The sequence below is a fragment of the Tupaia chinensis genome, unplaced genomic scaffold, assembly GCF_000334495.1.
Source record: "Tupaia chinensis unplaced genomic scaffold, TupChi_1.0 Scaffold143952_1, whole genome shotgun sequence".
Taxonomy (NCBI): Eukaryota; Metazoa; Chordata; class Mammalia; order Scandentia; family Tupaiidae; genus Tupaia; species Tupaia belangeri.
The window spans coordinates 142,101-165,554 of record NW_006203803.1 but is presented as its reverse complement, the minus strand read 5'-3'; the positions used below and the strand labels follow the sequence as shown (position 1 = coordinate 165,554).

At 38.3% G+C, this 23,454-nt stretch overlaps 1 protein-coding gene across 1 annotated transcript in view; it reads right to left on the bottom strand.

Annotated features, from left to right (window-relative positions):
- NPHP3 (nephrocystin 3) overlaps positions 1-23,454 on the bottom strand; it is a 64,655-nt gene that overhangs the window by 29,663 nt on the left and 11,538 nt on the right. Inside the window, exons 8-14 of the mRNA XM_006165547.3 lie at positions 23,319-23,454; positions 9,095-9,251; positions 6,876-6,950; positions 4,197-4,370; positions 2,676-2,779; positions 743-857; positions 348-491 (exon numbers count right to left, since the gene is read on the bottom strand). Coding sequence (XP_006165609.1) covers positions 348-491; positions 743-857; positions 2,676-2,779; positions 4,197-4,370; positions 6,876-6,950; positions 9,095-9,251; positions 23,319-23,454 — 905 coding nt within the window. The remainder of the gene's footprint in view (positions 1-347; positions 492-742; positions 858-2,675; positions 2,780-4,196; positions 4,371-6,875; positions 6,951-9,094; positions 9,252-23,318) is intronic.

The following is a 23,454-nucleotide window of genomic DNA, read 5'->3' as shown; positions in this document are numbered from 1 at the left end:
AAGTAAATAAAGGAAAGGAAAAAAAATAGAAAGAAAGAAAGAAAAAAGAAAAAGAGAAAAAAGAAAAAAAATTAAGCAGAAATGAAAAACAAAAGCTTATTTCATTCTCATATGGCTGTGAAGCACTGCTCAATGGTGCCCTACCACTTGCACCACTGAGGCTAGACCAGGACATTTTAAATAAAAGTTAATTCTTATTTTATTAATGCCAGCATAAATTGCCCTACTTTTGTTAATTAATATGAATTTGCAATTAAAATAGATCTATTCACACACACATCATTTAAAAGCACGCTACAGACATTATTGCTCTGAGTTTTTATCAGTAAGTGAAGTGAAGAGAGTACCTGAACCTGATCTATAGAGTCAATAACGATGATGATGCTGCCTTGGTGACGAGCAGAGAGTTTTTCTAACCAACGTGGAAATTCTTCCAGAAGCTTAGCAGGATCCAAAGTCAGGGCAGATACTGACCAGGAGTGCTGCATTAACTACAACATAAAAACATACACAAGTTAAAGTAGTTAATTTTCCCACAACTGGTGGGAAATTTCTACCCTTACTTTCCAAACTAAAATTGAGCCCCCAAAAGGATCTGATCACATAAAATATTATTTTAATCTCATACGAAAAACAAAACGTAGATAATGATGAAAATTGGTTTGTCATGAGGTATTATTAGTCCCAACAATTTCTGAATCTAAATAAAATTCTGATAGTTCCAAGAGATGGCATACAATACCTTTAGAGTTAGTCGTCTGATAATCAAGGAAGGCTCTGAGCTGGTTGACATGGGTCTCCCCACAAAATGGGAAAGAATCAGGGTGTTGGGAGAATTCTTCTGCTGTAACTGAATCCTGAGAGACAAAGACAGGACCCTTTACAGCACTCATTAACCCCCTACTGTCAACAAAACAAAGAACTCATAATGTGTTAAACAGCAAATGCTTCCTATCAGTAACCAGGTGGTCCCTAGGCTCTTGAATAAATATGGAGATTTCCATTTGTAGTCCACTTTTAGATTCTTTAAAATAAACTTTTTAAAAACTGCAGATCTATTTTAATTACAAATTCATATTAATTAACATAAACAGTTTAACTTACATTGTATTAATAAAATAAAAATTCACTTGTAATTAAAATGTGCTGGTCCAGTCACAGTGGTGCAAGTTGTAGGGCACCAATGAGCAATGTTTCAGAGCCGTATGAGAAGGCTCAAGGTTCAGATCCTGAGCTGACCTGAACGTATCCAGCGTGCCTGTTATCCTGGTTGGCTGAAAGACTGTAGGGAGGACTGAAGTTAGATGAGACCCTGTTGGGGTCTCTGCTTCTCTCTCTCTCTCCCCCTTTCTCTCTCTCTCATGAAAGAAAGAATTAACTGCAAAAAATGCTACTAGAGTAAATGATGTTAGTATACTATTTTCTAAACATAACTTTTTAAATTAGGCAATAATGAAATAATTATATGTGCTAACTCTTCCATATAAATAATAATTATGAATGATTCTTACTGCTTTTAAATAGTGTAATAAAATTAGTAAATCCATTTCTTGTATAAAACTTAGTTCATAATTTAGAGAGCTAGACTGCACTGATAACAAATGTTATCCTTAATTTTAATGTAATTAGGATTTATTTTTTAGTTTTATTTACTACTTCCATGAGTGAAAGAGACAGAGAGACACACCCCCCACAGGTCCTCACACTGTGATCCACCCCAGCCTAGTTGGCCCCAGGCTCACAGGCACAGGCGTGGCCTGGAGTACCTAGGACGATCTTGGGATGCAAACCTGGAACTTTTCCCTGTGTGTCAGCCTTGCAGTGCCCTGTTCTACTGCTGTGCCACTGTCTGACTCCTTGAATTCATTTTACTCTAAATAGTCGGTTTTTTGCTTGTTTTAAACATTTAAAATCTTAATGAAACTTTTAAGATAAAGCTAGTAATTAAAGACACATCCCTCTCTAATCCATCTAATTTCACACCACACTGACCATTCCCTTGCACACGCTTTTAACTCTTAACTATGTAATTTATGTACATAATCATAAATGCTCATACTTTCTCATCCTGTATCTTCTCTTGGATATCCAAATTCCATATGCCTCAGAGCATAAACCTATTATTTTACTTATTTGTGTGTTTTTTCCCAATTTATTCACTTATTCTTGAAGTGAGAGGAAGAGATAGAGAGACAGAGATACAGCACCCCCAAGAGAACCCTGACATTACAAGTCACACAGTCTCAGCCAGCCCCAACCATGCGCACGCACATGCCTGGGAGATCTCCAGACATGAACCATGCCCTTCTCATGCACGTGTGCTCAAGGGCATCACAGTTTACTACTGCATCACCAGCCAGCTTCTTCCTTTATACTTTTAAAATGTTTAATATAGGCCATGCTGGAAGGGAGGCACACAACACATCTTGTTCAATGAACTCAGAAATCAAGTGATAATGATAACAGTTTTTTAAGAATTACTTTATTTAACTTAATTTACTTATTTTAATTTGGCCAGAGCAGGACAGAGCGAGAGCAAGAAAGAGAGAAAGTGAGAAAGCAAGCTGCCAGATATAGGACTCGAACCACAGTCGATGATATGGGAGTCCAGAGCCCTTAACCACCACATCACCCACAGGCCCCGGTGATAACAATTTAAATGCACTTCATCATACCATTTTGACAAAAGAAGAGACTTTCCAGAACCTGGTCCTCCAGACACGAGAAGAGGTGGAATTGGGGCTGGTGCTGCCACTAGGTCATTGAGGCGTTGGTAATACTAGAAGCAAAAATGAATGTAAAGTGTGAGGAAGCACATGCCTCTGAAATACCAGAGAGTCAACTCCAATCAGCCTCTGGAAACAACGGAGAAAAGCTGCATGAGAACATGACATCTACTTTCAGTTGACATCACTCTCACAGTTGCTTATTTTTATGGCTGGTGAAATTTGCCTGAAGTAGCAAGCTAAGCATGGGCCCAGTGCTTTCTACACACAGCATGGTTGTACACTAACAGGTAAAGGGAAACACTTCAGATCCCTGTGGGGTTTTGCGACATTCATATGTTAGGAGACAACACAGATACAAACACAGACGATCTAAATTATAAAAATTTTACAAAAATACAACTGTTAGTGTTAGCTACTGTAATTTATTTTAAAATAATAATTCTTGCATTAATTTTTAAATATTATTAAGGTTTTTTTTTAGAAGTTTTTGCTATAGGGCACGTGTGCTCACCAGAAAGACAGAGACAGAGAGACAGAAAGCAAGAAATCACCTCCAGGGGGGATGGCCATGCCACAATCCCTTCTCTTCCATTCTCCTCTTGGTATCTTGGGCACGCATGCACACGCACCCAGAGTGAGTTCAAGCCACCGGGTCTAGGCCTCGAACTACAGTCGACTACATGGGAGTTCAGCAACATAGCCATTACACTAACTGCTAGTCCCTATCATTAAGTATTTTTTGAAGTTGGATGTAGATTTCTTCATACATTTCAAGTTCTGTTTATTTGTTTAAATATTTAAGGATGCTGATTAGACCAATAAAGAAGAATTAATGTATTATGCAAGCCACTATACTTTGTTTTCTGAATGTTTGTGGTCATTCCTTTAAGAATTGGTAGAATATGGGGTCAGCAGATGGTGCAGTGGTTAAGGTGCTGGACTCCCACATGGGTGACTACAGTTCAAGTCCCGGACCTCTCAGCTTGAAACTCATACTGGGCTCATGTGAGTATATGCCCAAAATCCTGAGAAGAGAATGGAGGAGAAGGGACTGTGATATGGCTATCCCCACTTGGGCGTGGTTTATCACTTTCTGATTCTCTGCCAAGTACCCTATAGCAAAAATCTCTAAAAACAAACAATACAAAAAAACTGGTAGAACAGACAGCCTTACGATCTTATTAAATTTCTGAGCTATCCTAATCCTGATGTGGGTGAACTGCAGATGGTAGCGTAACAAACATGTGGTTGATAAATCATAATCTCTGATACACATTTGTTTGACATGTATCTTACACATCGTACCTACCACACAAACCCAAGCACATGTCAACAAGGATAATCAAGCCATGAGAGCAGACACACTAACACAATAGTAAACCTTGAAAATATATGGATGTAAGCACAATCATAGTAGGCCTTTCCGTGCTCACTGATCTTTTCTGGAGCAATATTCTAGATGCTTACTTTCTCAAATCCCAATTCATGTGCTGAATTAGAAGCCTGCTGAAAAGTTTCCATTTGCTCTTGTTCATCATGTATGTCCCACAGAACATCACCAAAATGATCTTCTTCTGGAATGGAGTCTTCACTGCTAAAATCCTTAGTCTCCAAGTCTGTGTTCTCAAAGCCTAATATGTCCTGAGCACAAAGCATAAGCACAGAAAAGTCAATGAAGAGCATGAAGAGCCTGAGGCAGGGGGTACCTACCAAAGAGGACAAATTTAATTAAACCTATGGCTTTTGCATGATACTGACAAAAATAAATTTATAACTACAAGCACAAACACTGATTTAAAATTAAAAAATAAAAATATTAAAATGTTGGGACCAGCAGTTAGTATACTCCCACGTAGTTGATGGCGGTTTGTGTCACGTATAATATATATAATATATATATATAAAACAAAACTTCTTTTTATTAAACATAAAGTTAGAGGGATATTTGCCTCACACAGGATTTGTTCTCTGAAAAACATGACACAATATTTCTGGTTAGAGCCGACTGGTGAATAATTACAGAGGCTGTGCTAATACCTAAGAAATAGCCTATAAGAACTGAATTACTAAAATGGATTTCCTGATATCAACTTCAAGGGCACTTTACAAAGTTTGTGGAGAAATGGAGTTCTAGTATGAGTTTATTTAAGTAAGAAAACATTTTTAAAATCCATGCACAGTTTTTCCTAACACACATTTTCCATGAATTTTTAAAGACCCCCCCCCAATATCTCTGCTGTCATACCTAGTCTTTATATTAGTTTCAAATGTTTTCTTCAACATTAAACTAGTTTATATGGCCATTTTCTTCTTTAAAGAAATATTTATTCTATTTTATTTATTATTATTATTATTATTATTATTATCATCATCATTACTTTAATTTGACCAGAAAGAATCACAGAAAGAGAGAAGGAAAGTGAGAAAGCAAGCCTCCAGGCTTGGGACTCAAACTATGCTTGGTCATGTGGGAGTCCAGCATCTCAACCACCATGCCACCTGCTGGCCCCTATATGTCCATTTTCACCTGTTGCCATTCATTCTGCTCAATTAATTTTACTTATCCTGGTCCTAAAACTTACAAGACTGTTGAGAGGATCAAAATTGATAATGATAATCTTTATGCCAGAGAGTGCTATACCAAATGTGTTGCCAGAAATCACATCATTATATCTTTTTTCTGATAACAAATCTCCCTATCTGTAATGTAGATTCATTAGAAAAGGCAATTTTATTCCTTACTTCTCAAATATGGTCGCTGGTTCCCTGGGGAAAGTGCTGGAAGATATGAACAACCACTGGCTAAACATGATACACTTTCTTTTTTTAAAAAAGAGGTTTTTGTTTATTTGTTTGTTTTGTTTTTTTGTTTGTTTTTGCTATATGTTGCATGCCCTCAACAGAGAGACAGAAATCACCCCCTACCCCCTAGGGAGGATGGCCACACTGTAATCCCTTCTCCTCTCAGAATTTTGGGCATTCATGCATTCATACCTGGTGTGAATTTCAAGCTGCTGGGTCTGGTACCTGAACCACAGTCAACTACATGGGAGTCCAGCGCCTTAACCACAACATCACCTGCTGGTCTGCAGTACACTTTGTTATTGTGCCCATTTACACTCCAATTGAGGACACACATTTTTCTTTTTCTTCCTATTACTAGTATTTTTGCTGATACATAATTTCAGACATTTTTTTAAATTAAGCATAAACACAGGCACAGTAGTAACACAGGCATAAATTTTCAAGATGATACATGAAATTTCATAGACACTTTCAGTTCAAGACCCCTCCATTATCCCCATTCCCCTCCTGGGAGTATGAGCTCATCACCTTTTATTAAGGATAACATGAGGGAAAAATCTGAGAAGGAATTTCTTAATGTATAAAAATTGAGGGCCAGCCATGGCTTGGTGGTTAAGGGAGTTTGATCCCACATGCCAGACTGCACAGTTCGAGTCCTGGACTCAGCAGCCTAAAAAACACACCAGGTGAATGTGTCCAAAATCCCAGAAGGAGGGAGAAATTAAGGAGAAGGGGTGGTGGTGTGATCCCTCTACCTCTGGCAAGCACACATGCGCACTGGCAAGATTTTTTTTTAAAAAGTTTAAAAACTGAAAATGCACACAGAATCTGAAGAGCCTTGCTATTGAGTAAAATAGACATTTTCCCACAAATACAGTCATGTGCTAGATAATGGGCAGCCAATACACCAACCACATACGGAGCAGTGGTCCTAAAAGGAGCATAGAGGCTATACCATACAGCCTAGGTATGATGTGGGATATAGCATCTAGATTAGTTTAAGTATGCTCTATGATACACAACAACAAAATCATCTAACAATGCATTTCTCAGAATGTGTCTCCATCATTCATTAATACATAACTGTACTTTTTAGTATTTTTGTAACACATTTTACACTTAACAGGTATTAAAACATCAAATAACTATGAGTCAGAGGAGAGATAAAGGTACAGGGTCCTAGAGATACCTTGATAATACCATGGGATGAACTCCCAACAGAAGTAATGATACTTTAGATACTGTTTTCAAAAACAACCAAGTGGCTCTTTGGAAAACTTAATATTATGAAAAACACTCTTCACATATTTTAGATGAAATTGTATAGGAAATGCACATTACCTGTTTAATAATCTTTTCCACACAAATATAAGTTTTATATATTCCCTCTGCAGGATCTCCTAAGTGATCAATGATCTGGGAAAAAAAAAAAAAAAAAAAGAAGATGCTGCAGCTCAATAGCAACAAGAGAAAATGAGAATAGCCAGAAAATGTGGTAGTGGCAAATGCTTTTATAGTGCTACGTGTCAGGAGCTATTCTGAGTGACTTACATATATCGAGTTCTTTTATCATCACAAAAACCTCATGAGGAACGTAACATTACTTCCCTCACTTTACAGAAGAGGAAACTAAGGCAAGTCTCCTAAGGTCACACAAAGGACTCAGTATGAATCATAGCATGATAAAATTATACTTCGTTTTTGCCTTGTATCCAAATTTTGTCCTTTGTATTTTCATATTGTTCAATAAGCATATCCTTCAAAATGCATTAGAATTGGGGCCATCAGGTGGCGTGGTGGTTAGGTACTGGACTTCCACATGGCGGACCAAGGTTTGAGTCCCAGACCAGGTGGCTTGCTGTCTCACTGAATGTCTGTCTATCTGTCTGTCTGTCTGTCTCTCTCTCTCTCTCTCTATTTCACTCTGTCCCTCTATGGTTAAATTCAAGTAAGTAAGTAAGTAAATAAATAAATAAAGTTAAAGTAAATGATTCTTTTAAAAATGCATTAGAATCAAGTTTAAATCAGCAAAACTACAGTTATATAATAAAATAGAAAAATAGTATTTTTCTAAATAAAACAATAGCTTTTCTATTTTTTCATCTTTTTTATTTCTATTTTGCTATTAAAACTGCTAATACATGATTAATATTTGGTAAAATCAGAATAAGACAACGATTTTCAAAGCATATCAAATGAACCAATATGGAAATTTTTACTACATCTGTATTTATAATCATGGTAGATAGCTCTTATTTTTTAAAGAGATTCATCCTTCTAGTGAAAAAGTAATATTTATAGAATATATAAGGATAAGATAAACATCTTTTCTTGTGTGCCTAATGGACTAGGCTTACATTAAAATAATTAAAGAATGAAGTGGCTCTTATAATAAAAATGTACCTCTCTTTTTTGTCTTAGGTTTTTTGGTTTAATATGTCATGTGGGTCACAAGTTATCTTTTCAATTCTAAATGATGTAAAAAAAAAAAAATGCCAGTATTATATTGATCTTATTTTCTGGCTGAGCACCAAGAAATAAAAACTTTGTCAAGATCTAAAAGTTGTTTTCAATTGTATTGTTCATATTAACTGTAAACATTTACCAAGTTTACCTCAATGGGCAGTAATGAAAAGTCTCTAATATCTATTCTAAAACTTAGCCCACTATTCCTCTAATAATGGCCAAACTTCTCTCATATCCATCATCAGCCCTTTGCTTTTCCCGATGTTCTTAGGAAAGGTCACTATAAAAAATTACGCCCTTAAGCTAGTCCTTGGCCAGGAGATACAAAGACCCTGTGCTCTGGAGAAAAGCACAGAAAACAATCTAGTTTGCTCACTCTCAGATCATACTCTTTCTAGCCACATATGGATGCTCCTCAACTTATGATGGGGCTAGATCTTAATTAACCCATAATAAGTTTAAAATATTGTAAATCAAAACTATTCAAAGTCATATACCCCTTGAGTTATGATGGGTTTATGGGGTCTACGGATGCCTATCATTTTCAAACCACCCTAAAGTAAAAAAATTCTTAAGTTGAACCATAGTAAGTCAGGAAGCATCTGTATTCCTATTTACTCCACTTCTCCTCATAGCTCATGATCAAGCTGTTAGGAAATCCTGTTGGCTCTACTGTTCAAATTACATAAAACTCTACCATATCTTCTAACCTCCTCTACCACCACACTGGTCCTAGCTATCACCATCTATCTTCTGGATGACTGCCACAGCTCTTAGACAGCACAGTATCTTCCACACTGCTATCTATTCTCAACATGGCAGCCAAAGATCGCTGTCAGATGATCATGTCAGGTCCTGATATTCTTCTGCTTTAAGTCCTCCAATGTCTACCCAACTCACTCCAAATGAAAAAAATCAGTCTTTAAAAATGGATGCATCAGCTCCCTCTCCCATGACTCCCTGTCACTCACTGCTCCAGTCACACTGGCTTCCCTTCCTGCCCCAAACACACCAAGCTCATGCCCTCTGCATCGCCTTTGCTCTAGTTCTTCCTTGAACCAACAGTGTTCTTTTTAAAATCCTATGAATGTTACCTTGGCTTTGCTGGTCTTGTTTAGGTTAGAAACTTGATCAATCAATTGCTGGACAGAGTTGGAACTGACTTTCCCATCCTCCAAACGATGATAAATTAATCGTGGTTTGCCTTCAGGGTTTTTCAGAAAGGCTTCTTCACAGTCTTCCAATAAAAAGCTAGATTGGAAATCGGCATTTCTTATGCTACACTGCTATAACAGCAAATAGTCAATCAACATATGTCAATAATGAGGTTTTAGAATAACGACAAGTGGCTAGAAAAGGCCACCTGCAGAACCAGTAAACTTTTCTACACATGTGATTTTTATATCTCTGTTCTAGCTTAAAGTTTTTGTTTTTCTTTTTGTTTTTCTTTTTTTTTTTGGAGAGGTTTTTGCTACAGGGCATGTGCGCTTGCCAGAAAGAGAGAGACAGAGAGAGAGAAAGTGAGAAATCACCCCCCAGGGGGGATGGCCATGCCACAATCCCTTCTCGCCATTCTCCTCCCAGGATCTTGGTCGTGCATACACACGTGTCCGGCGTGAGTTTAAGCCGCTGGGTCCAGGACTCGAACCACAGTCGACTACATGGGAGTCTAGTGACATAGCCATTATGCTAACTGCTGGTCCCTGTTCTAGCTTAGTTTTAAAATATAATGTATTCATTAGCTAACAATGAGAGTAAGTAAAATAAATTATGTGTTAAACTGTACAACATATATAATTATTTCAAAACCTAAAAATAAAAATCTCAAAAACACCGTTGAACATGTCTAATAACATACTAGAGTTATGAGACTTTGGAAATAAAGAAAAACAAAATTTCATTTACAAATACACAGTTTCTGGGGCCAGCAGATGGTATAGTGGTTAAGGTGCTGGACTCCCATATGACCAACCATGGCTTGAGTCCCAGACCAGGCTGCTTGAAAAATCACACCAGGTATGTGTGCGTGCATACCCAAAATCCCAAGAGGAGAATGGAGGAGAGAGGATTAGTCTGGCCATCTCACCTAGGGTGGGGGTGATTTCTTGCTTTCTGTCTTTCTGTTGCTCTGGCAAGCACAGAGGCACAGGCACCTTATGGGTGGGGGGGGACTCTTAAACCCCTACAAAAAAATTACACAGCTTCCAATTTAAAGCACAAGTACTATTAGCTCCAAAGTTTCAAGATTTTTCTCTTCACCAATTAGACTTTTCACATTTAACAAATGCCAGGGGCTGGCAGATGGCACGGTAGTTAAGGCGCTGGACTCCCACATGGTTACAGCCATGGTTCGGGTTCCAGAGCTGGCAGCTTACTTTTTCACTTTCTCTTTTTCCCTCTTTCTGTCTCTCTCTCTCTGGTCAAATTAGAAAAAATAATAGTACATAAAATTAAGTAAATTATTCTTTTAAAACAAACAACAATAACAAAAAACATAAGTCCAAAATGCTTGTACCTAATACATAAAAAAAATCTGTAGCAGATAGAAGAGGTTAGATGCTTGACTCAGGTAAAGATATAAATACATACATACATACATATATACATACATACATATAATATTAAACCCTATTATAGGGAATCATAATCATTATTTTTTTACAAAAACTTTTTAAACATCTTAGAACTAATTATCTACTAACAAAAGTTGTCTAAAGAGACAAACTGGTTATGTGTATGCATGTAGGGAAGACCTATTATATAATTCATAATTTGCAAATTAAAGTTCTCTATATATTTTATTATATATTCATTATGAATTTCTGTTCAAATCATTTGATTATGTTCTGCAGAATTTTGGAATTTGAATGGTTCATTTGTTATCACTTTGGGAGAAAGTCTAGCTCACCTGAATACTGCTATGGTTGAAATAATAATTTATCTATCAAATGTTCATGTCTTAGAGTTGAGTTTCCAGAGTACTGGCATTAGAAGTTGGTGAGACCTTTAAGTGGTGAGGCCTAGTGGGATGATGGAGGCATCACCCTTATGGATAGATTCATGTTATCTTGCTAAAATGAGTGAGTTCATGGGAAGGCATTAGTTTTCCCAAGAGTGGACTGTTATAAAAGAAAGATGGCTGCTCCACATCTCTCTCTTTGCTATGTACCTGCCACCTCTCTGCTTCCATCAGCCATGTTGTAATGAGGTACCAGGGGCTAGCCTCATGCCCATCCCATGCCATTGGACTTTCCAGCCACCAGAATCATAAGCCAAATAAAGATTTATTTTTAGAAATCACCCAGTCTCAGATATTTCTATTACCAACACAATAGCAGACTAGCAAATACCAAAATGGGCCTTCTGTTTAAGTATATGTTCATATTTCACAACCATTTACTACAAAATTCTCACTTTTTGATAGTTATGGAATAAAATAATAAGCAAATATTGGATTGTTTGGAAGTTCATGATACATTTTTGCTTAGAATAACAGAAAAATACATCATGACTTTGCTGACAACATAACAGAATAAGAAAAATTTAAGCAAAATAAAAGCAAAGAAAAAATTATATGAATTTTAGGTTTTGTTTCAAATAAGTTGGTGGGAGGGAAGTAGATGGCACAGATGAAAGAAACTGGTCATGAAGTAATAATTACTGAAGTTAGGTAACATGCCGAGTCAACTAATATGCTGATAATTTGCACTTAAAAATCCAGTCACAAATGGGCCGAGTAGACAAAACTGTAGGAGAGAAGCTGCCAGAGGAAAGGCCACTTTGTGAGGCTGGAGGGATTAGAAGGATAAGATTGATGAGTAAAGAAGAAGGTTTAATCATAGAATAAACTAGAGCTCCCATTTAACTAAACTCTACAAGGAAACTCTTTAGGCAATATGCTAAAAATAACTGAATGCAACCAAGAATAGGGCCCAATATGTTCTGAAAGGTGATATATTTCAGATATTTCCAGGCCCTTCTATGCCCTAAAGCCTTTTTTTTTTTTTTTGGAGAGATTTTCACTGTAGGGCGCGTGCGCTCGCCAGACAGAGAGAGACATAGAGACAGAAAGCGAGAAATCACCCCCCAGGGGGGATGGTCACACCGCAATCCCTTCTCCTCCATTCTCCTCTCGGGATCTTGGGCACGCACGCACACGTGCCCGGCGTGAGTTTTAAGCCACCGGGTCCGGGACGTGAACCGCGGTCGACTACGTGGGAGTCCAGCGACACAGCCTTTACGCTAACTGCTGGTTCCCTGCCCTAAAGCCTTTTCAAAAAGGAACTTTCCTTGTGGAAGAAGGATGACAATGAATAAACAAGCTGTGATTGAGTTCAGCCAAGGTCTGAAGCCTGCCATCCTAAGGCAGAGGCAGCTCTCCCTTCTACTTGGATTCTAGCATTCTCCACAAGGCTGGATTGCCCAACAAGCATTCTGACAAACCAAGGGAAGGCCAACAAACAGCTAAGGATATCCCACTTGGTAAACTTTATCTGAATATTCATTGTCAGCCAGCCTCTCCTGGACTCTCTGCACTTCAGTTCTCACTTCCCATCCTTGGTTGTAAGGTTTCTCCTGTGATTCTGTCATGATGGGAGGTGGGTCAAATTAAACATGTTACAGAATATCTAGACAAGCAATGTCATTAGCCTGGCCATTTCCCTCCTCTGCACCTTCTCTGATGAATGGCAACTGAGAGGCATTGCAACCGCGTTCCTCACTGAGCATGACCTCCTGCCTACATTCCTCTCCTAGGACTAAGCATGTTGCTGGCACAGCTTTCTCTGAATGAATCATTTCATATCCCAAAGACTATGATTATTTTTGTTGCTGTTTAACAGACAGGGTCTATCAAGATCCTACCGCCTCAGCCTCCTAGCTCCAGCTAGGACCACGTGCATGCGCCAACATGTCCTGCCCTATTTTAGGTAGGGTCTTGCTAAGCTGCCCAGGTCATCATTGTAATTCTCCATCCTCAGCTTCCCAGGTTATTGGGATTGTGCATGTATGCCTTTAGGTTAGATCAGGAATAAATCTGGACCGCCATTTTGGTCCCAGCCTACAGAACATGGTTAGCTAACACCACTGCCACTAAAGCTTGGCATCCATACATTTTTAACTACAGAATTTCTTATTTAAGGACTCAATGGTGTACAAAACAGTGAACAGTATCTTGAAGTAACTCTGTAGGAACCATCTGTACATAAAGAGTAATTATTAATCAGGAAAGTGTTTCCTCTTGAAGATCCCAAGCTGTTCAGGAGATATTTTTCTAGATTCATCTTTTGAAAAGGATGAGCCATTGAGAGAGCAAAAGAAGCAACCTGAGAAAAATAAAGATGCCATAGCCCCTGTGTATGATTTGTGAAATCCATCCTTATTGTCACACTTCTGGATAGTAATGGAATGAAATAATAAGCAAATGGAATAAGAAAATTTAAGCAAAATAAAGACAAAGAAGAAGCTAAAAAAAAAAAAAAGCTAAATTTAAGAAATTAATTTTTATTCCCCTTAGGCCAGTCCTGTGGTTAAGGGAGCCAAATCCCATATGGCTGACCTTGTGGTTCAAATCCCAGTCCCAGAAGCTTAACAAACACATTAAGAGTATGCATGTGTACCCAAAATCAGAAAAGAAGAAAGGAGGAAAAGAGGATGGTTACTCACTCTCTGTCTCTCTGTCTCTCTCTATTGAGCGTACATGCTCTCTGGCAATAAAAAAAAAAAATTATTCTTTAAATATCAGTAACATTTTGGACAAGCAGATGGCATAGTGGTTGCATCGTTGGACTCCTACATGGCCAACTGCAATTCTAGTCCAGACCTTGCGACTTCACACTCACAATGAGCATGTGTGCATGTGTGCCCAAGATCCTGAGAGGACACTGAAGAAGGGATGGCAGCATGACCATCCAATGAGAGGGTGATTTCTTGCTTTCTATCACTCTGTCTCTATCTCTCTGGCAAGAGTATGCACCCAACAGCAAAAATGCCTTCAAAAAAATTAACAATATTTTAAAATATATACAGTCAGGGAACCTGAGGCAGGGCTGAACATCAGCTCCAGCCCCAGCCCCAGCTCCCAAACTCAGAGCCCTACCCCTTCAGTCAGAAAGGTAGGCATTTTTTTTTCCTTCTTTCTTTTACTAATTCTTTACTTCTCTTCCCCCATATGTCAGGGCAGTCCTTAGCTGTCAAGCAGAGTCCACCTCCACCTGCAGCACCTTCCAAAACTGTGTGCCACACTTACACAGAGTGCAACTTCTTCTTTTCTCCTCATTCATATTCCTTTTTTCTTCCCGCTTACATGATCATTTTCTCCTCATCCTCCACCCACCTAGAGGGACTAGACAGGTCTAGAATTGTAGTTTTCAAATATCTTAGCATTGTGAGGCTCTCAGGGATCCTTGCTCAGCAATGAACCACCAACAAAAAAGGAGAAACTGCTCCTTAGAAACCTGAAGGGAAAACTCCCATGGGGACCACACTGCTAACCACAACAGAAGAGAGACGTTGGCACAGAAGCAACTCACAGCAAAAGGGAAGCAAACTAGTTCCCAGTTGCAGAAACAATCTCCAAAGAGTTGTCTGAAAGTGAATATATCACCAAATGGCTAGAAGTTGCAGAAGAGCCCCAAGTATGAAGGGAAAAAAAAAAAAAAGAAAACAATAAATACATATCCATCAAAAGAATACAGTAACTCTCCTCTGCCTCTTGAAAAAAAAAAAAAAAAGTTACCAAAGTGTCAGAGAAAGAATTCAGAACATTCATGGTGACAAAACTCTATGAAATAGAACACAAGAGAACAAACTCCACAAGATAAGGAAGTACTTTCATGATTTGAAAGAAGAAACGGACACCATAAGAATCAAATAAAACTGTTGGAAATAAGCCTGTGATACAGAACATCAAAACCTTCTTCAAATATTAAAAGCTGGGGACCAGCAGTTGGCGTAATGGTTATGTTGCTGGATTCCCATGTAGTCGACTGCGGTTCGAGTCCCAGACCCGGTGGCTTAAACTCACACCAGGCACGTGTGCATGCATGCCCAAGATCCCAAGAGGAGAAAGGAGGAGAAGGGATTGCAGCATGGCCATCACCCCCCCGGGGGGGGGGTGATTTCTCACTTTCTGTCTCTCTGTTTCTCTCTTTTTCGCGAGCACACACGCCCTATTGCAAAAACCTCTCAAAAAAAAAAAAAAAGAAAAGAAAAGAAGACAATTAGACCATGCTATAGATTGAATCTCAGATGTAGAAGACAAAACCTCCACCTAGAAAAAACTACCAAAAAGGAGCTGGCAGGTGGCGTGATGGTTAAGGGCGCTGGACTCTCACATGGTTGACCACGGTTCAAGTCCCAGACCTGGCAACTTGCTTTCTCACTTTCTCTCTCTCTCTGTCCCTCTCTGGTCAAGTTAAAATAAGTAAATAAATAAAGTTAAATAAAATAAATTTAAAAAAGAAAAAATACCAAAAAGATGGAGAAAATAACAAAAAAAATAAGGATAATATACAAGAAATACTAAACATTCAAATATCCAAATAATTGATATCCCAGAAGGTGAAGAAACTAATAAGGGCATTGAAAATCTATCCTGGAAGAAAACTTTCCAAGTCTAGAGAAGCACTCAAACATTCAGACCCAAAAAGTACAAAAGACCCCAAATAGACTCAACCCAAGTAGATCCTCCATGGCACATCACAGCCAGAAAGGCCAAAACTACAGATAAAGACAAGATTCTAAAATTGGCAAGAGAGAAACATCAAGTAACTTACAAAGGTTATCCTATCAGGCTAGCACTGGACCTTTTGATGGAAACAATGCAAGAAAGGAAAGAATGGGAAGATATACTGAGAATGTTAAGAGAGAAACAATTTCAACCAAGATTGTTATACCTGGCAAGATTATCCTTCATATGAGGAAAAATGATAAAAATCTTCTCAAACAAAACCTGAAAGAATTTGCCAACACCAGACCAGCTCTTTGAGAAATTCTGAAGAGAGTGCTCTACCAGGAAAACTAAAAAAGGGAAAGACAGAAATAAGAAAATAAAAATCAACCAAGAAAATGGCCAATTCAAAGTGGATCAAAGATCTAAACCTAAAACCTCAAACTATAAAGCTACTGGTGGAAAACACTGCGGAAACTATGGGGCAAGCAAAGACTTCTTAAATAAGGTCCCCAAAACACAGTCAGTAATCCCAGAAATAGACAAGTGGAATTACATCATATTAAGAAGTTTCTGCACAACAAAAGACACAGTAATTAGTGTCAATCGACAACCCTCGGAATGGGAGAATATTTTTGTAATTATGCTTCAGATACGGGACTGATAAACAGAAGACACAGGGAACTCAAGTGGCTTACTCAAAAAAAAAAAAAAAAAAAAGATCAACCCAATTTAAAGATGGGAAAATGGGCTGTAAAAATTCTCTAAGGAAAACATATGAATGGTATGTCTTTAAAAGTCCTATGAAAAAATGCTCAACATCCCTCATCATAAAGGAGATGCAGATCAAAATCACAATGAGATACCACCTAATTCCAGTGAGAATGACTAAGATTAAGAAAACAAAAAATGATAATGATAAGTGCTGGTGAGGATGTGGTAATAGGGGAATTCTCCTACACTGCTGGTGGGAATGTAAATTAGTACAACCACTGTGGAGAGCAATATGGAGATTCCTCAAAGATCTACACATAGAACTACCATGATGACGGGGTCATGCAGACAACACATGCTGGTAAAGAGGCTGCCTTCCATCCCTAAGGCAAGGCCTAAGGCCTGGACTGGAAAGAAACTGCTAGGCAAGGCCGCAATTTACAAGCCCCCCCTTGTGTCGTTGTACTGGCCTACACTCAATTTCTCTGCTGTGAGCTTTACTGTTATTACGGTACCCTGCAAGGGTAAAATATCACCCCCAGCCTTATTGCAACTTTACAATAAAGCCAATTAGTGACCTTGTAGGAATGTGGTTTCCTAAGAGGGCATGCCAGGGCCAGGAAGTTTGAGACTCTCCCACCTGCCTGTTTTAAGCCAAAATTAACATACAGGTTAAGTTAGTATAAGCCAAATTAGCGTTAGTAGCATATGTAGACTAAAGATAAAACACAAGAATTCACTGATTAACAGACTAAGAATTCAACAAATAAATACAGGGACCCATGGGTTAATAGAGGAAGGACAGATCTGTGGCTAACAGCGACAGAATAAACACACCTGAAGGCTCCAGGAGGAAGAGTAACTATCTTAGCTGAAAGTTCCTATCTAATTCAGGCAAGCAACAAATAATTTTTAACTACAAAGAGTTTCTCATCTATGTGCTGTTGACTATGGAAAACTGCTAATAAAACATCCTGTGTTGTCTCCTGAGCTACAAGATCATCTTCCTTTCCCATACGGACTATAGACTCACCCCATTTTTGCTGTAATATATAGACAGTCCATATATTAACTGTGTCTTTACTTAACAAGACAAGATTTCTATCTAGGCCTTTGTAACCAGCAATTTTGCCGCCCTGGCCCGGGACTGAAGTTATCAAGCTGACCTGGGACTGAAGTTATCAAGCTTCCCGCAAGCCCCCTCTTCAAAAGACCCTGTCCGGTAATCAAGACTTAAGAAGAAAATGCACCAGACAAATAGACTCCTTTGTTCTGAGAACTGTGTTTGGCTTCACCTGTTCAAACAGAACAGACATCATGTTTTATGATCATTGTTCCTGTGCCTTGAATTCCCTGTTTCATAGAGTAAATCTTTTATTTCCCCCTCACCCCTCCTACTCCTGTAAGACATCCCTCAATAAATACATGTGTTTGGTAGCCACTAGTGCTGTAGTCTGGAGCTAGCTCTGGCTGTAGCCGGCTGAGAACATGCTAAGGAGTATTGAGGTCTCAGTCTAATTTTTGTTCGTGATCACCCGTGTTGCCTTCCTGTGTACGAGTCTCACTCACCCCTGCCGAGGCTGGATCCCGGCACCATATGATCCAGAAATCCTACTCCTGGGTATCTAACCAAAGGACAGAAGAATGCTTAGTCAGAAAAGTTCTTGCATATCTATGCTTACTGCAACATTATTCATGATTGCTAAGACATGGAACCAACCCAAATGTCCATGAACAGAAAAATGGATTGAAAAAGTGTGGTAGATATACTCTATGGAATACAACTCAGTCACAAAAAACAAGACCTTTGCTTTTTATAGAAAGTGAATGAATATGAAAGATTTACCACTGAGTGAAGCAAGCCAGGCTATGAAGGAGAGACATTGTACATCTTAATAAATACTGACTGTCCACACTCTACAGCTGAAACTGAAATATTAGAGGATATAGAAACAGGGAAAATGGTTACAAACACTGGGCGCAGTGTGGGAAGGGGAGGGGAGAAGGAGGGGAGTGTGAGGAGGGACATCAGGGAGAAAAAGAGAGAGGCAAGACATTTATGGGACACAGAAATGGATTATTATCTGTTGATGATAGTATAGTATCCTCAACTGGACTGGTGTGAAATGTACCCAAGTTGGAAAATTCACCTTACAAGCTAAGTGATGGATAATGATTGAATGTGTAAAAGAAATAAAAATAAAATAAAATAATTTAAAATATATATATATAAAAAATTTTAGTTCAAGGAGATAAACTGGAATCTGCCAAGCAAAATAAATATGAAAGAAAACATTAAGAACAGTTTAAAATCAGTCCAACCTGTGATATGGTGGTTAAGGCAGCCCACTGAGTCTCAGAGCTGGTAGCTTGAGAAACATGCTGGGCATGTGAGTGTGCATGCTCAAAATCCTGAAAGAGGGGGAAATGGAGGGGAATAGATTGTAGTTTGACCATTCTCCATAGGAATGTTTTCTCACTTTCCCTCTCTTTCTCTATCCTTCTCTGAAGAGTATATCTTCTCTCTGGCAATTTTTTTTTAATTTAAATTAGAAAGAAAGTGAAAGTTAAAAGTATAAAAACAATATATAATTTTAGTAATAAATTTAAGATAAATAAAAGCAAGATGACTTCAAGGATAATTAAAAAAAAAGTAATAACAAATATATATCGGGTTGTCGGGAAAACCATGATGCATTTTTGCATAGAAAAACATGAAAATATGTCATGACTTTTCTGACAACCCAATATTACCAAGTAAAATTAAATATTACCCAAATTTATTTTAGTTTTAATTTTGCTAGAGGGCACTTGCACTTAGCAAGGGAGAGAAACAGTGTCTTTACTTAACAAGACAAGATTTCTATCTAGGCCTTTGTAACCAGCAATTTTGCCGCCCTGGCCCGGGACTGAAGTTATCAAGCTGACCTGGGACTGAAGTTATCAAGCTTCCCGCAAGCCCCCTCTTCAAAAGACCCTGTCCGGTAATCAAGACTTAAGAAGAAAATGCACCAGACAAATAGACTCCTTTGTTCTGAGAACTGTGTTTGGCTTCACCTGTTCAAACAGAACAGACATCATGTTTTATGATCATTGTTCCTGTGCCTTGAATTCCCTGTTTCATAGAGTAAATCTTTTATTTCCCCCTCACCCCTCCTACTCCTGTAAGACATCCCTCAATAAATACATGTGTTTGGTAGCCACTAGTGCTGTAGTCTGGAGCTAGCTCTGGCTGTAGCCGGCTGAGAACATGCTAAGGAGTATTGAGGTCTCAGTCTAATTTTTGTTCGTGATCACCCGTGTTGCCTTCCTGTGTACGAGTCTCACTCACCCCTGCCGAGGCTGGATCCCGGCACCATATGATCCAGAAATCCTACTCCTGGGTATCTAACCAAAGGACAGAAGAATGCTTAGTCAGAAAAGTTCTTGCATATCTATGCTTACTGCAACATTATTCATGATTGCTAAGACATGGAACCAACCCAAATGTCCATGAACAGAAAAATGGATTGAAAAAGTGTGGTAGATATACTCTATGGAATACAACTCAGTCACAAAAAACAAGACCTTTGCTTTTTATAGAAAGTGAATGAATATGAAAGATTTACCACTGAGTGAAGCAAGCCAGGCTATGAAGGAGAGACATTGTACATCTTAATAAATACTGACTGTCCACACTCTACAGCTGAAACTGAAATATTAGAGGATATAGAAACAGGGAAAATGGTTACAAACACTGGGCGCAGTGTGGGAAGGGGAGGGGAGAAGGAGGGGAGTGTGAGGAGGGACATCAGGGAGAAAAAGAGAGAGGCAAGACATTTATGGGACACAGAAATGGATTATTATCTGTTGATGATAGTATAGTATCCTCAACTGGACTGGTGTGAAATGTACCCAAGTTGGAAAATTCACCTTACAAGCTAAGTGATGGATAATGATTGAATGTGTAAAAGAAATAAAAATAAAATAAAATAATTTAAAATATATATATATAAAAAATTTTAGTTCAAGGAGATAAACTGGAATCTGCCAAGCAAAATAAATATGAAAGAAAACATTAAGAACAGTTTAAAATCAGTCCAACCTGTGATATGGTGGTTAAGGCAGCCCACTGAGTCTCAGAGCTGGTAGCTTGAGAAACATGCTGGGCATGTGAGTGTGCATGCTCAAAATCCTGAAAGAGGGGGAAATGGAGGGGAATAGATTGTAGTTTGACCATTCTCCATAGGAATGTTTTCTCACTTTCCCTCTCTTTCTCTATCCTTCTCTGAAGAATATATATTCTCTCTGGCAATTTTTTTTTAATTTAAATTAGAAAGAAAGTGAAAGTTAAAAGTATAAAAACAATATATAATTTTAGTAATAAATTTAAGATAAATAAAAGCAAGATGACTTCAAGGATAATTAAAAAAAAAGTAATAACAAATATATATCGGGTTGTCGGGAAAACCATGATGCATTTTTGCATAGAAAAACATGAAAATATGTCATGACTTTTCTGACAACCCAATATTACCAAGTAAAATTAAATATTACCCAAATTTATTTTAGTTTTAATTTTGCTAGAGGGCACTTGCACTTAGCAAGGGAGAGAAACAGAAAGAGACAGGAAAAATGAGAAAGCACTCCCCATGTGAGTGGGGCATGTCACAACTCCTCCATTTCTTCCTTCAGGATTGTGGACAGGCATGCACAAATGTCCAGCATGTTTTTTTAAGCTTCAGAATCATGGACTTGAGCAGTCAGTCATGTGAGATACAGCCACCTTTACCAGCACATCGCCAGTTGTCCCAATACTATCCAAATGTTAATGAAACAAAATATATCCTTAATAAATACAAAAACAGGGAAAGAAAAAAGGAGTAGATAATGAAACCCAACTGAAGGCAATCAAGGTGAAAGACTTTCTAAAACAAATTCCGGGTGAAGGCTCATTGACCAGTAGTTCTCAGACAATGTGACCACTAGGCAAACGAGGGTTTATATTCTAGGGACTCTGGTGACACTGAAGGCCCTGCATAGTTCTGTACACAGGTAAAATCAAAGTAAGTGCTCAATAAAAATAAAAAAATGTCTTGGAAGGGTCAAATTCAATCAGACAACAAATCTAGAAAGAAAAATTAACGTCTTATTAAACTTGTTTTGTCTTTTATTTATAAATCAAACTGGTAAAAAAAATCTTTATTTGCTCACAAGATTCACTAACATGATTATATTCACAGTATGAGAAAAGTGTTCAGTTTACTTGGCTTTTTAAGTAATAAGCTTCTCACAGTATTTAAAATATGATTTATGGGGGCCAGCAGGTGGTACAGTGGCTAAGGTGCTGGACTCTCACATGGCCATGGTTCAAATCCCAGACCCAGCAACTTGAAAATCACAATGGGTGTGTGTGCACAAGGCATTCAATATCTTTTTTTTTTGTTTTATAAGAGGTTTTTGCTATAGGGTATGTGTGCTCGCCAGAAAGACAGAGACAGAGAAACAGAAAGTGAGAAATCACCCCCCGGGGGGATGGCTATGCCTCAATCCCTTCTCCTTCATTCTTTTCTCGGGATCTTGGGCACACATGCACATGTGCCCGGTGTGAGTTTAAGCCACCGGGTCCGGGACTCGAACCACAGTCGACTATGTGGGAGTCCAGCGACATCTGCCAACTGTTGGCCCCAGTACTCAATATCTTAAGAGGAAAATGAAGGAGAAAGGATTTTGTCATGGCCATTCCCCCTGGGGGTTCATTTCTCACTTTGCCTATCTCTTTGTCTCTTTCCAGTGAAAGCATATTCCTTATAGCAAAACCTAAAAAAAAGAAAAAAAAAAAAAAAAAAAACCTATAGAATTGTTTACATATACCAAATAATGTTTAAATATCTCTCAGTTTCTATACAAAGAAAGAAAAAAACGAAGGTTAATGTTGATTACTCAAATCAGGGGTCACCAACTTTTCCTGTAAAAGGCCAGCTAGTAACATTCAGGCTCTACTGGACATATGATTTCTGTTGTAACAACTCAACTTTGCTGGTGTAGTTTGAAATCAGCCACAGAAAATATATTAATGGGGGTACCAGCAGTTAGCATAATGGCTATGTCGCTGGACTCCCACGTAGTTGACCGTGGTTTGTGTCCCGGACCTGGTGGCTTAAAACACATGCCAGGCGCGTGTGCGTGCCCAAGATCCCGAGAGGAGAATGAAGGAGAAGGGACTGGGGCATGGCCATCTCCCCGGGGGGATGATTTCTTGCTTTCTGGCTTTGGCTGGCGAGCGGACGGGCCCTATAGCAAAAACCTCTTAAAAAAAAAAAAAAAAAGATAATAATAAAAAATAAAAGAAAATATATTAATGTGGACCAGTAGGTGGCATGATAGTTACATCATGTGGTCAGCCGCAGTTCGAGTCCCAGACCTGGCAGCTTTAAACTCACGCCGGGCGTGTGTGTGTGCACATATGCCCAAACTCCTTAGAGGAGAATGGAGGAGAAGGGACTGTGGCATGGTCATCCCCCGTGGAGGGTGATTTCTCTCTTTTTATGTCTCTGTCTCTCTCTCTCTCTCTGGTGAGTGTATGTGCCCTACAGCAAAATCTCTAAAAAAAAAATAAAATAAAAAATAAAAAAACACATAAATGAACAAAGGCCTGTGTTCCAATAACTCTTTATTTACAAAAAGCAGGAACCTGGCTAGACCTGGCCCTGGGGCTGTAGTTTACCAACCCTCAACTAAAATGATCTCTACATTAATGGTGTTTATCACATGTTCAATTAAGTAAATCTAATGGTATAAAACTTTTAACTCTCTATTTAAGCTTTAGAATTTATTGAATTTCATGGATTTAACTGTAATAAGGCAATTAGAAATTATCTTTGAAGTTCATTTGGCAACCTGAATTCTATTTATAACTTAACACCTGCAATAAATTACAGATTTCTTTAGCTTACCTTGGTAAAGTTGAGTGAATGAATAAAATAACTAAAGAACTATATTCAATTTCCCATTTTCTTACAGTGAGGTATTGATTTTCAACATCTATTGGAAAATAAACAGCATGGAAAAAATATCCCATTGTTTCACACA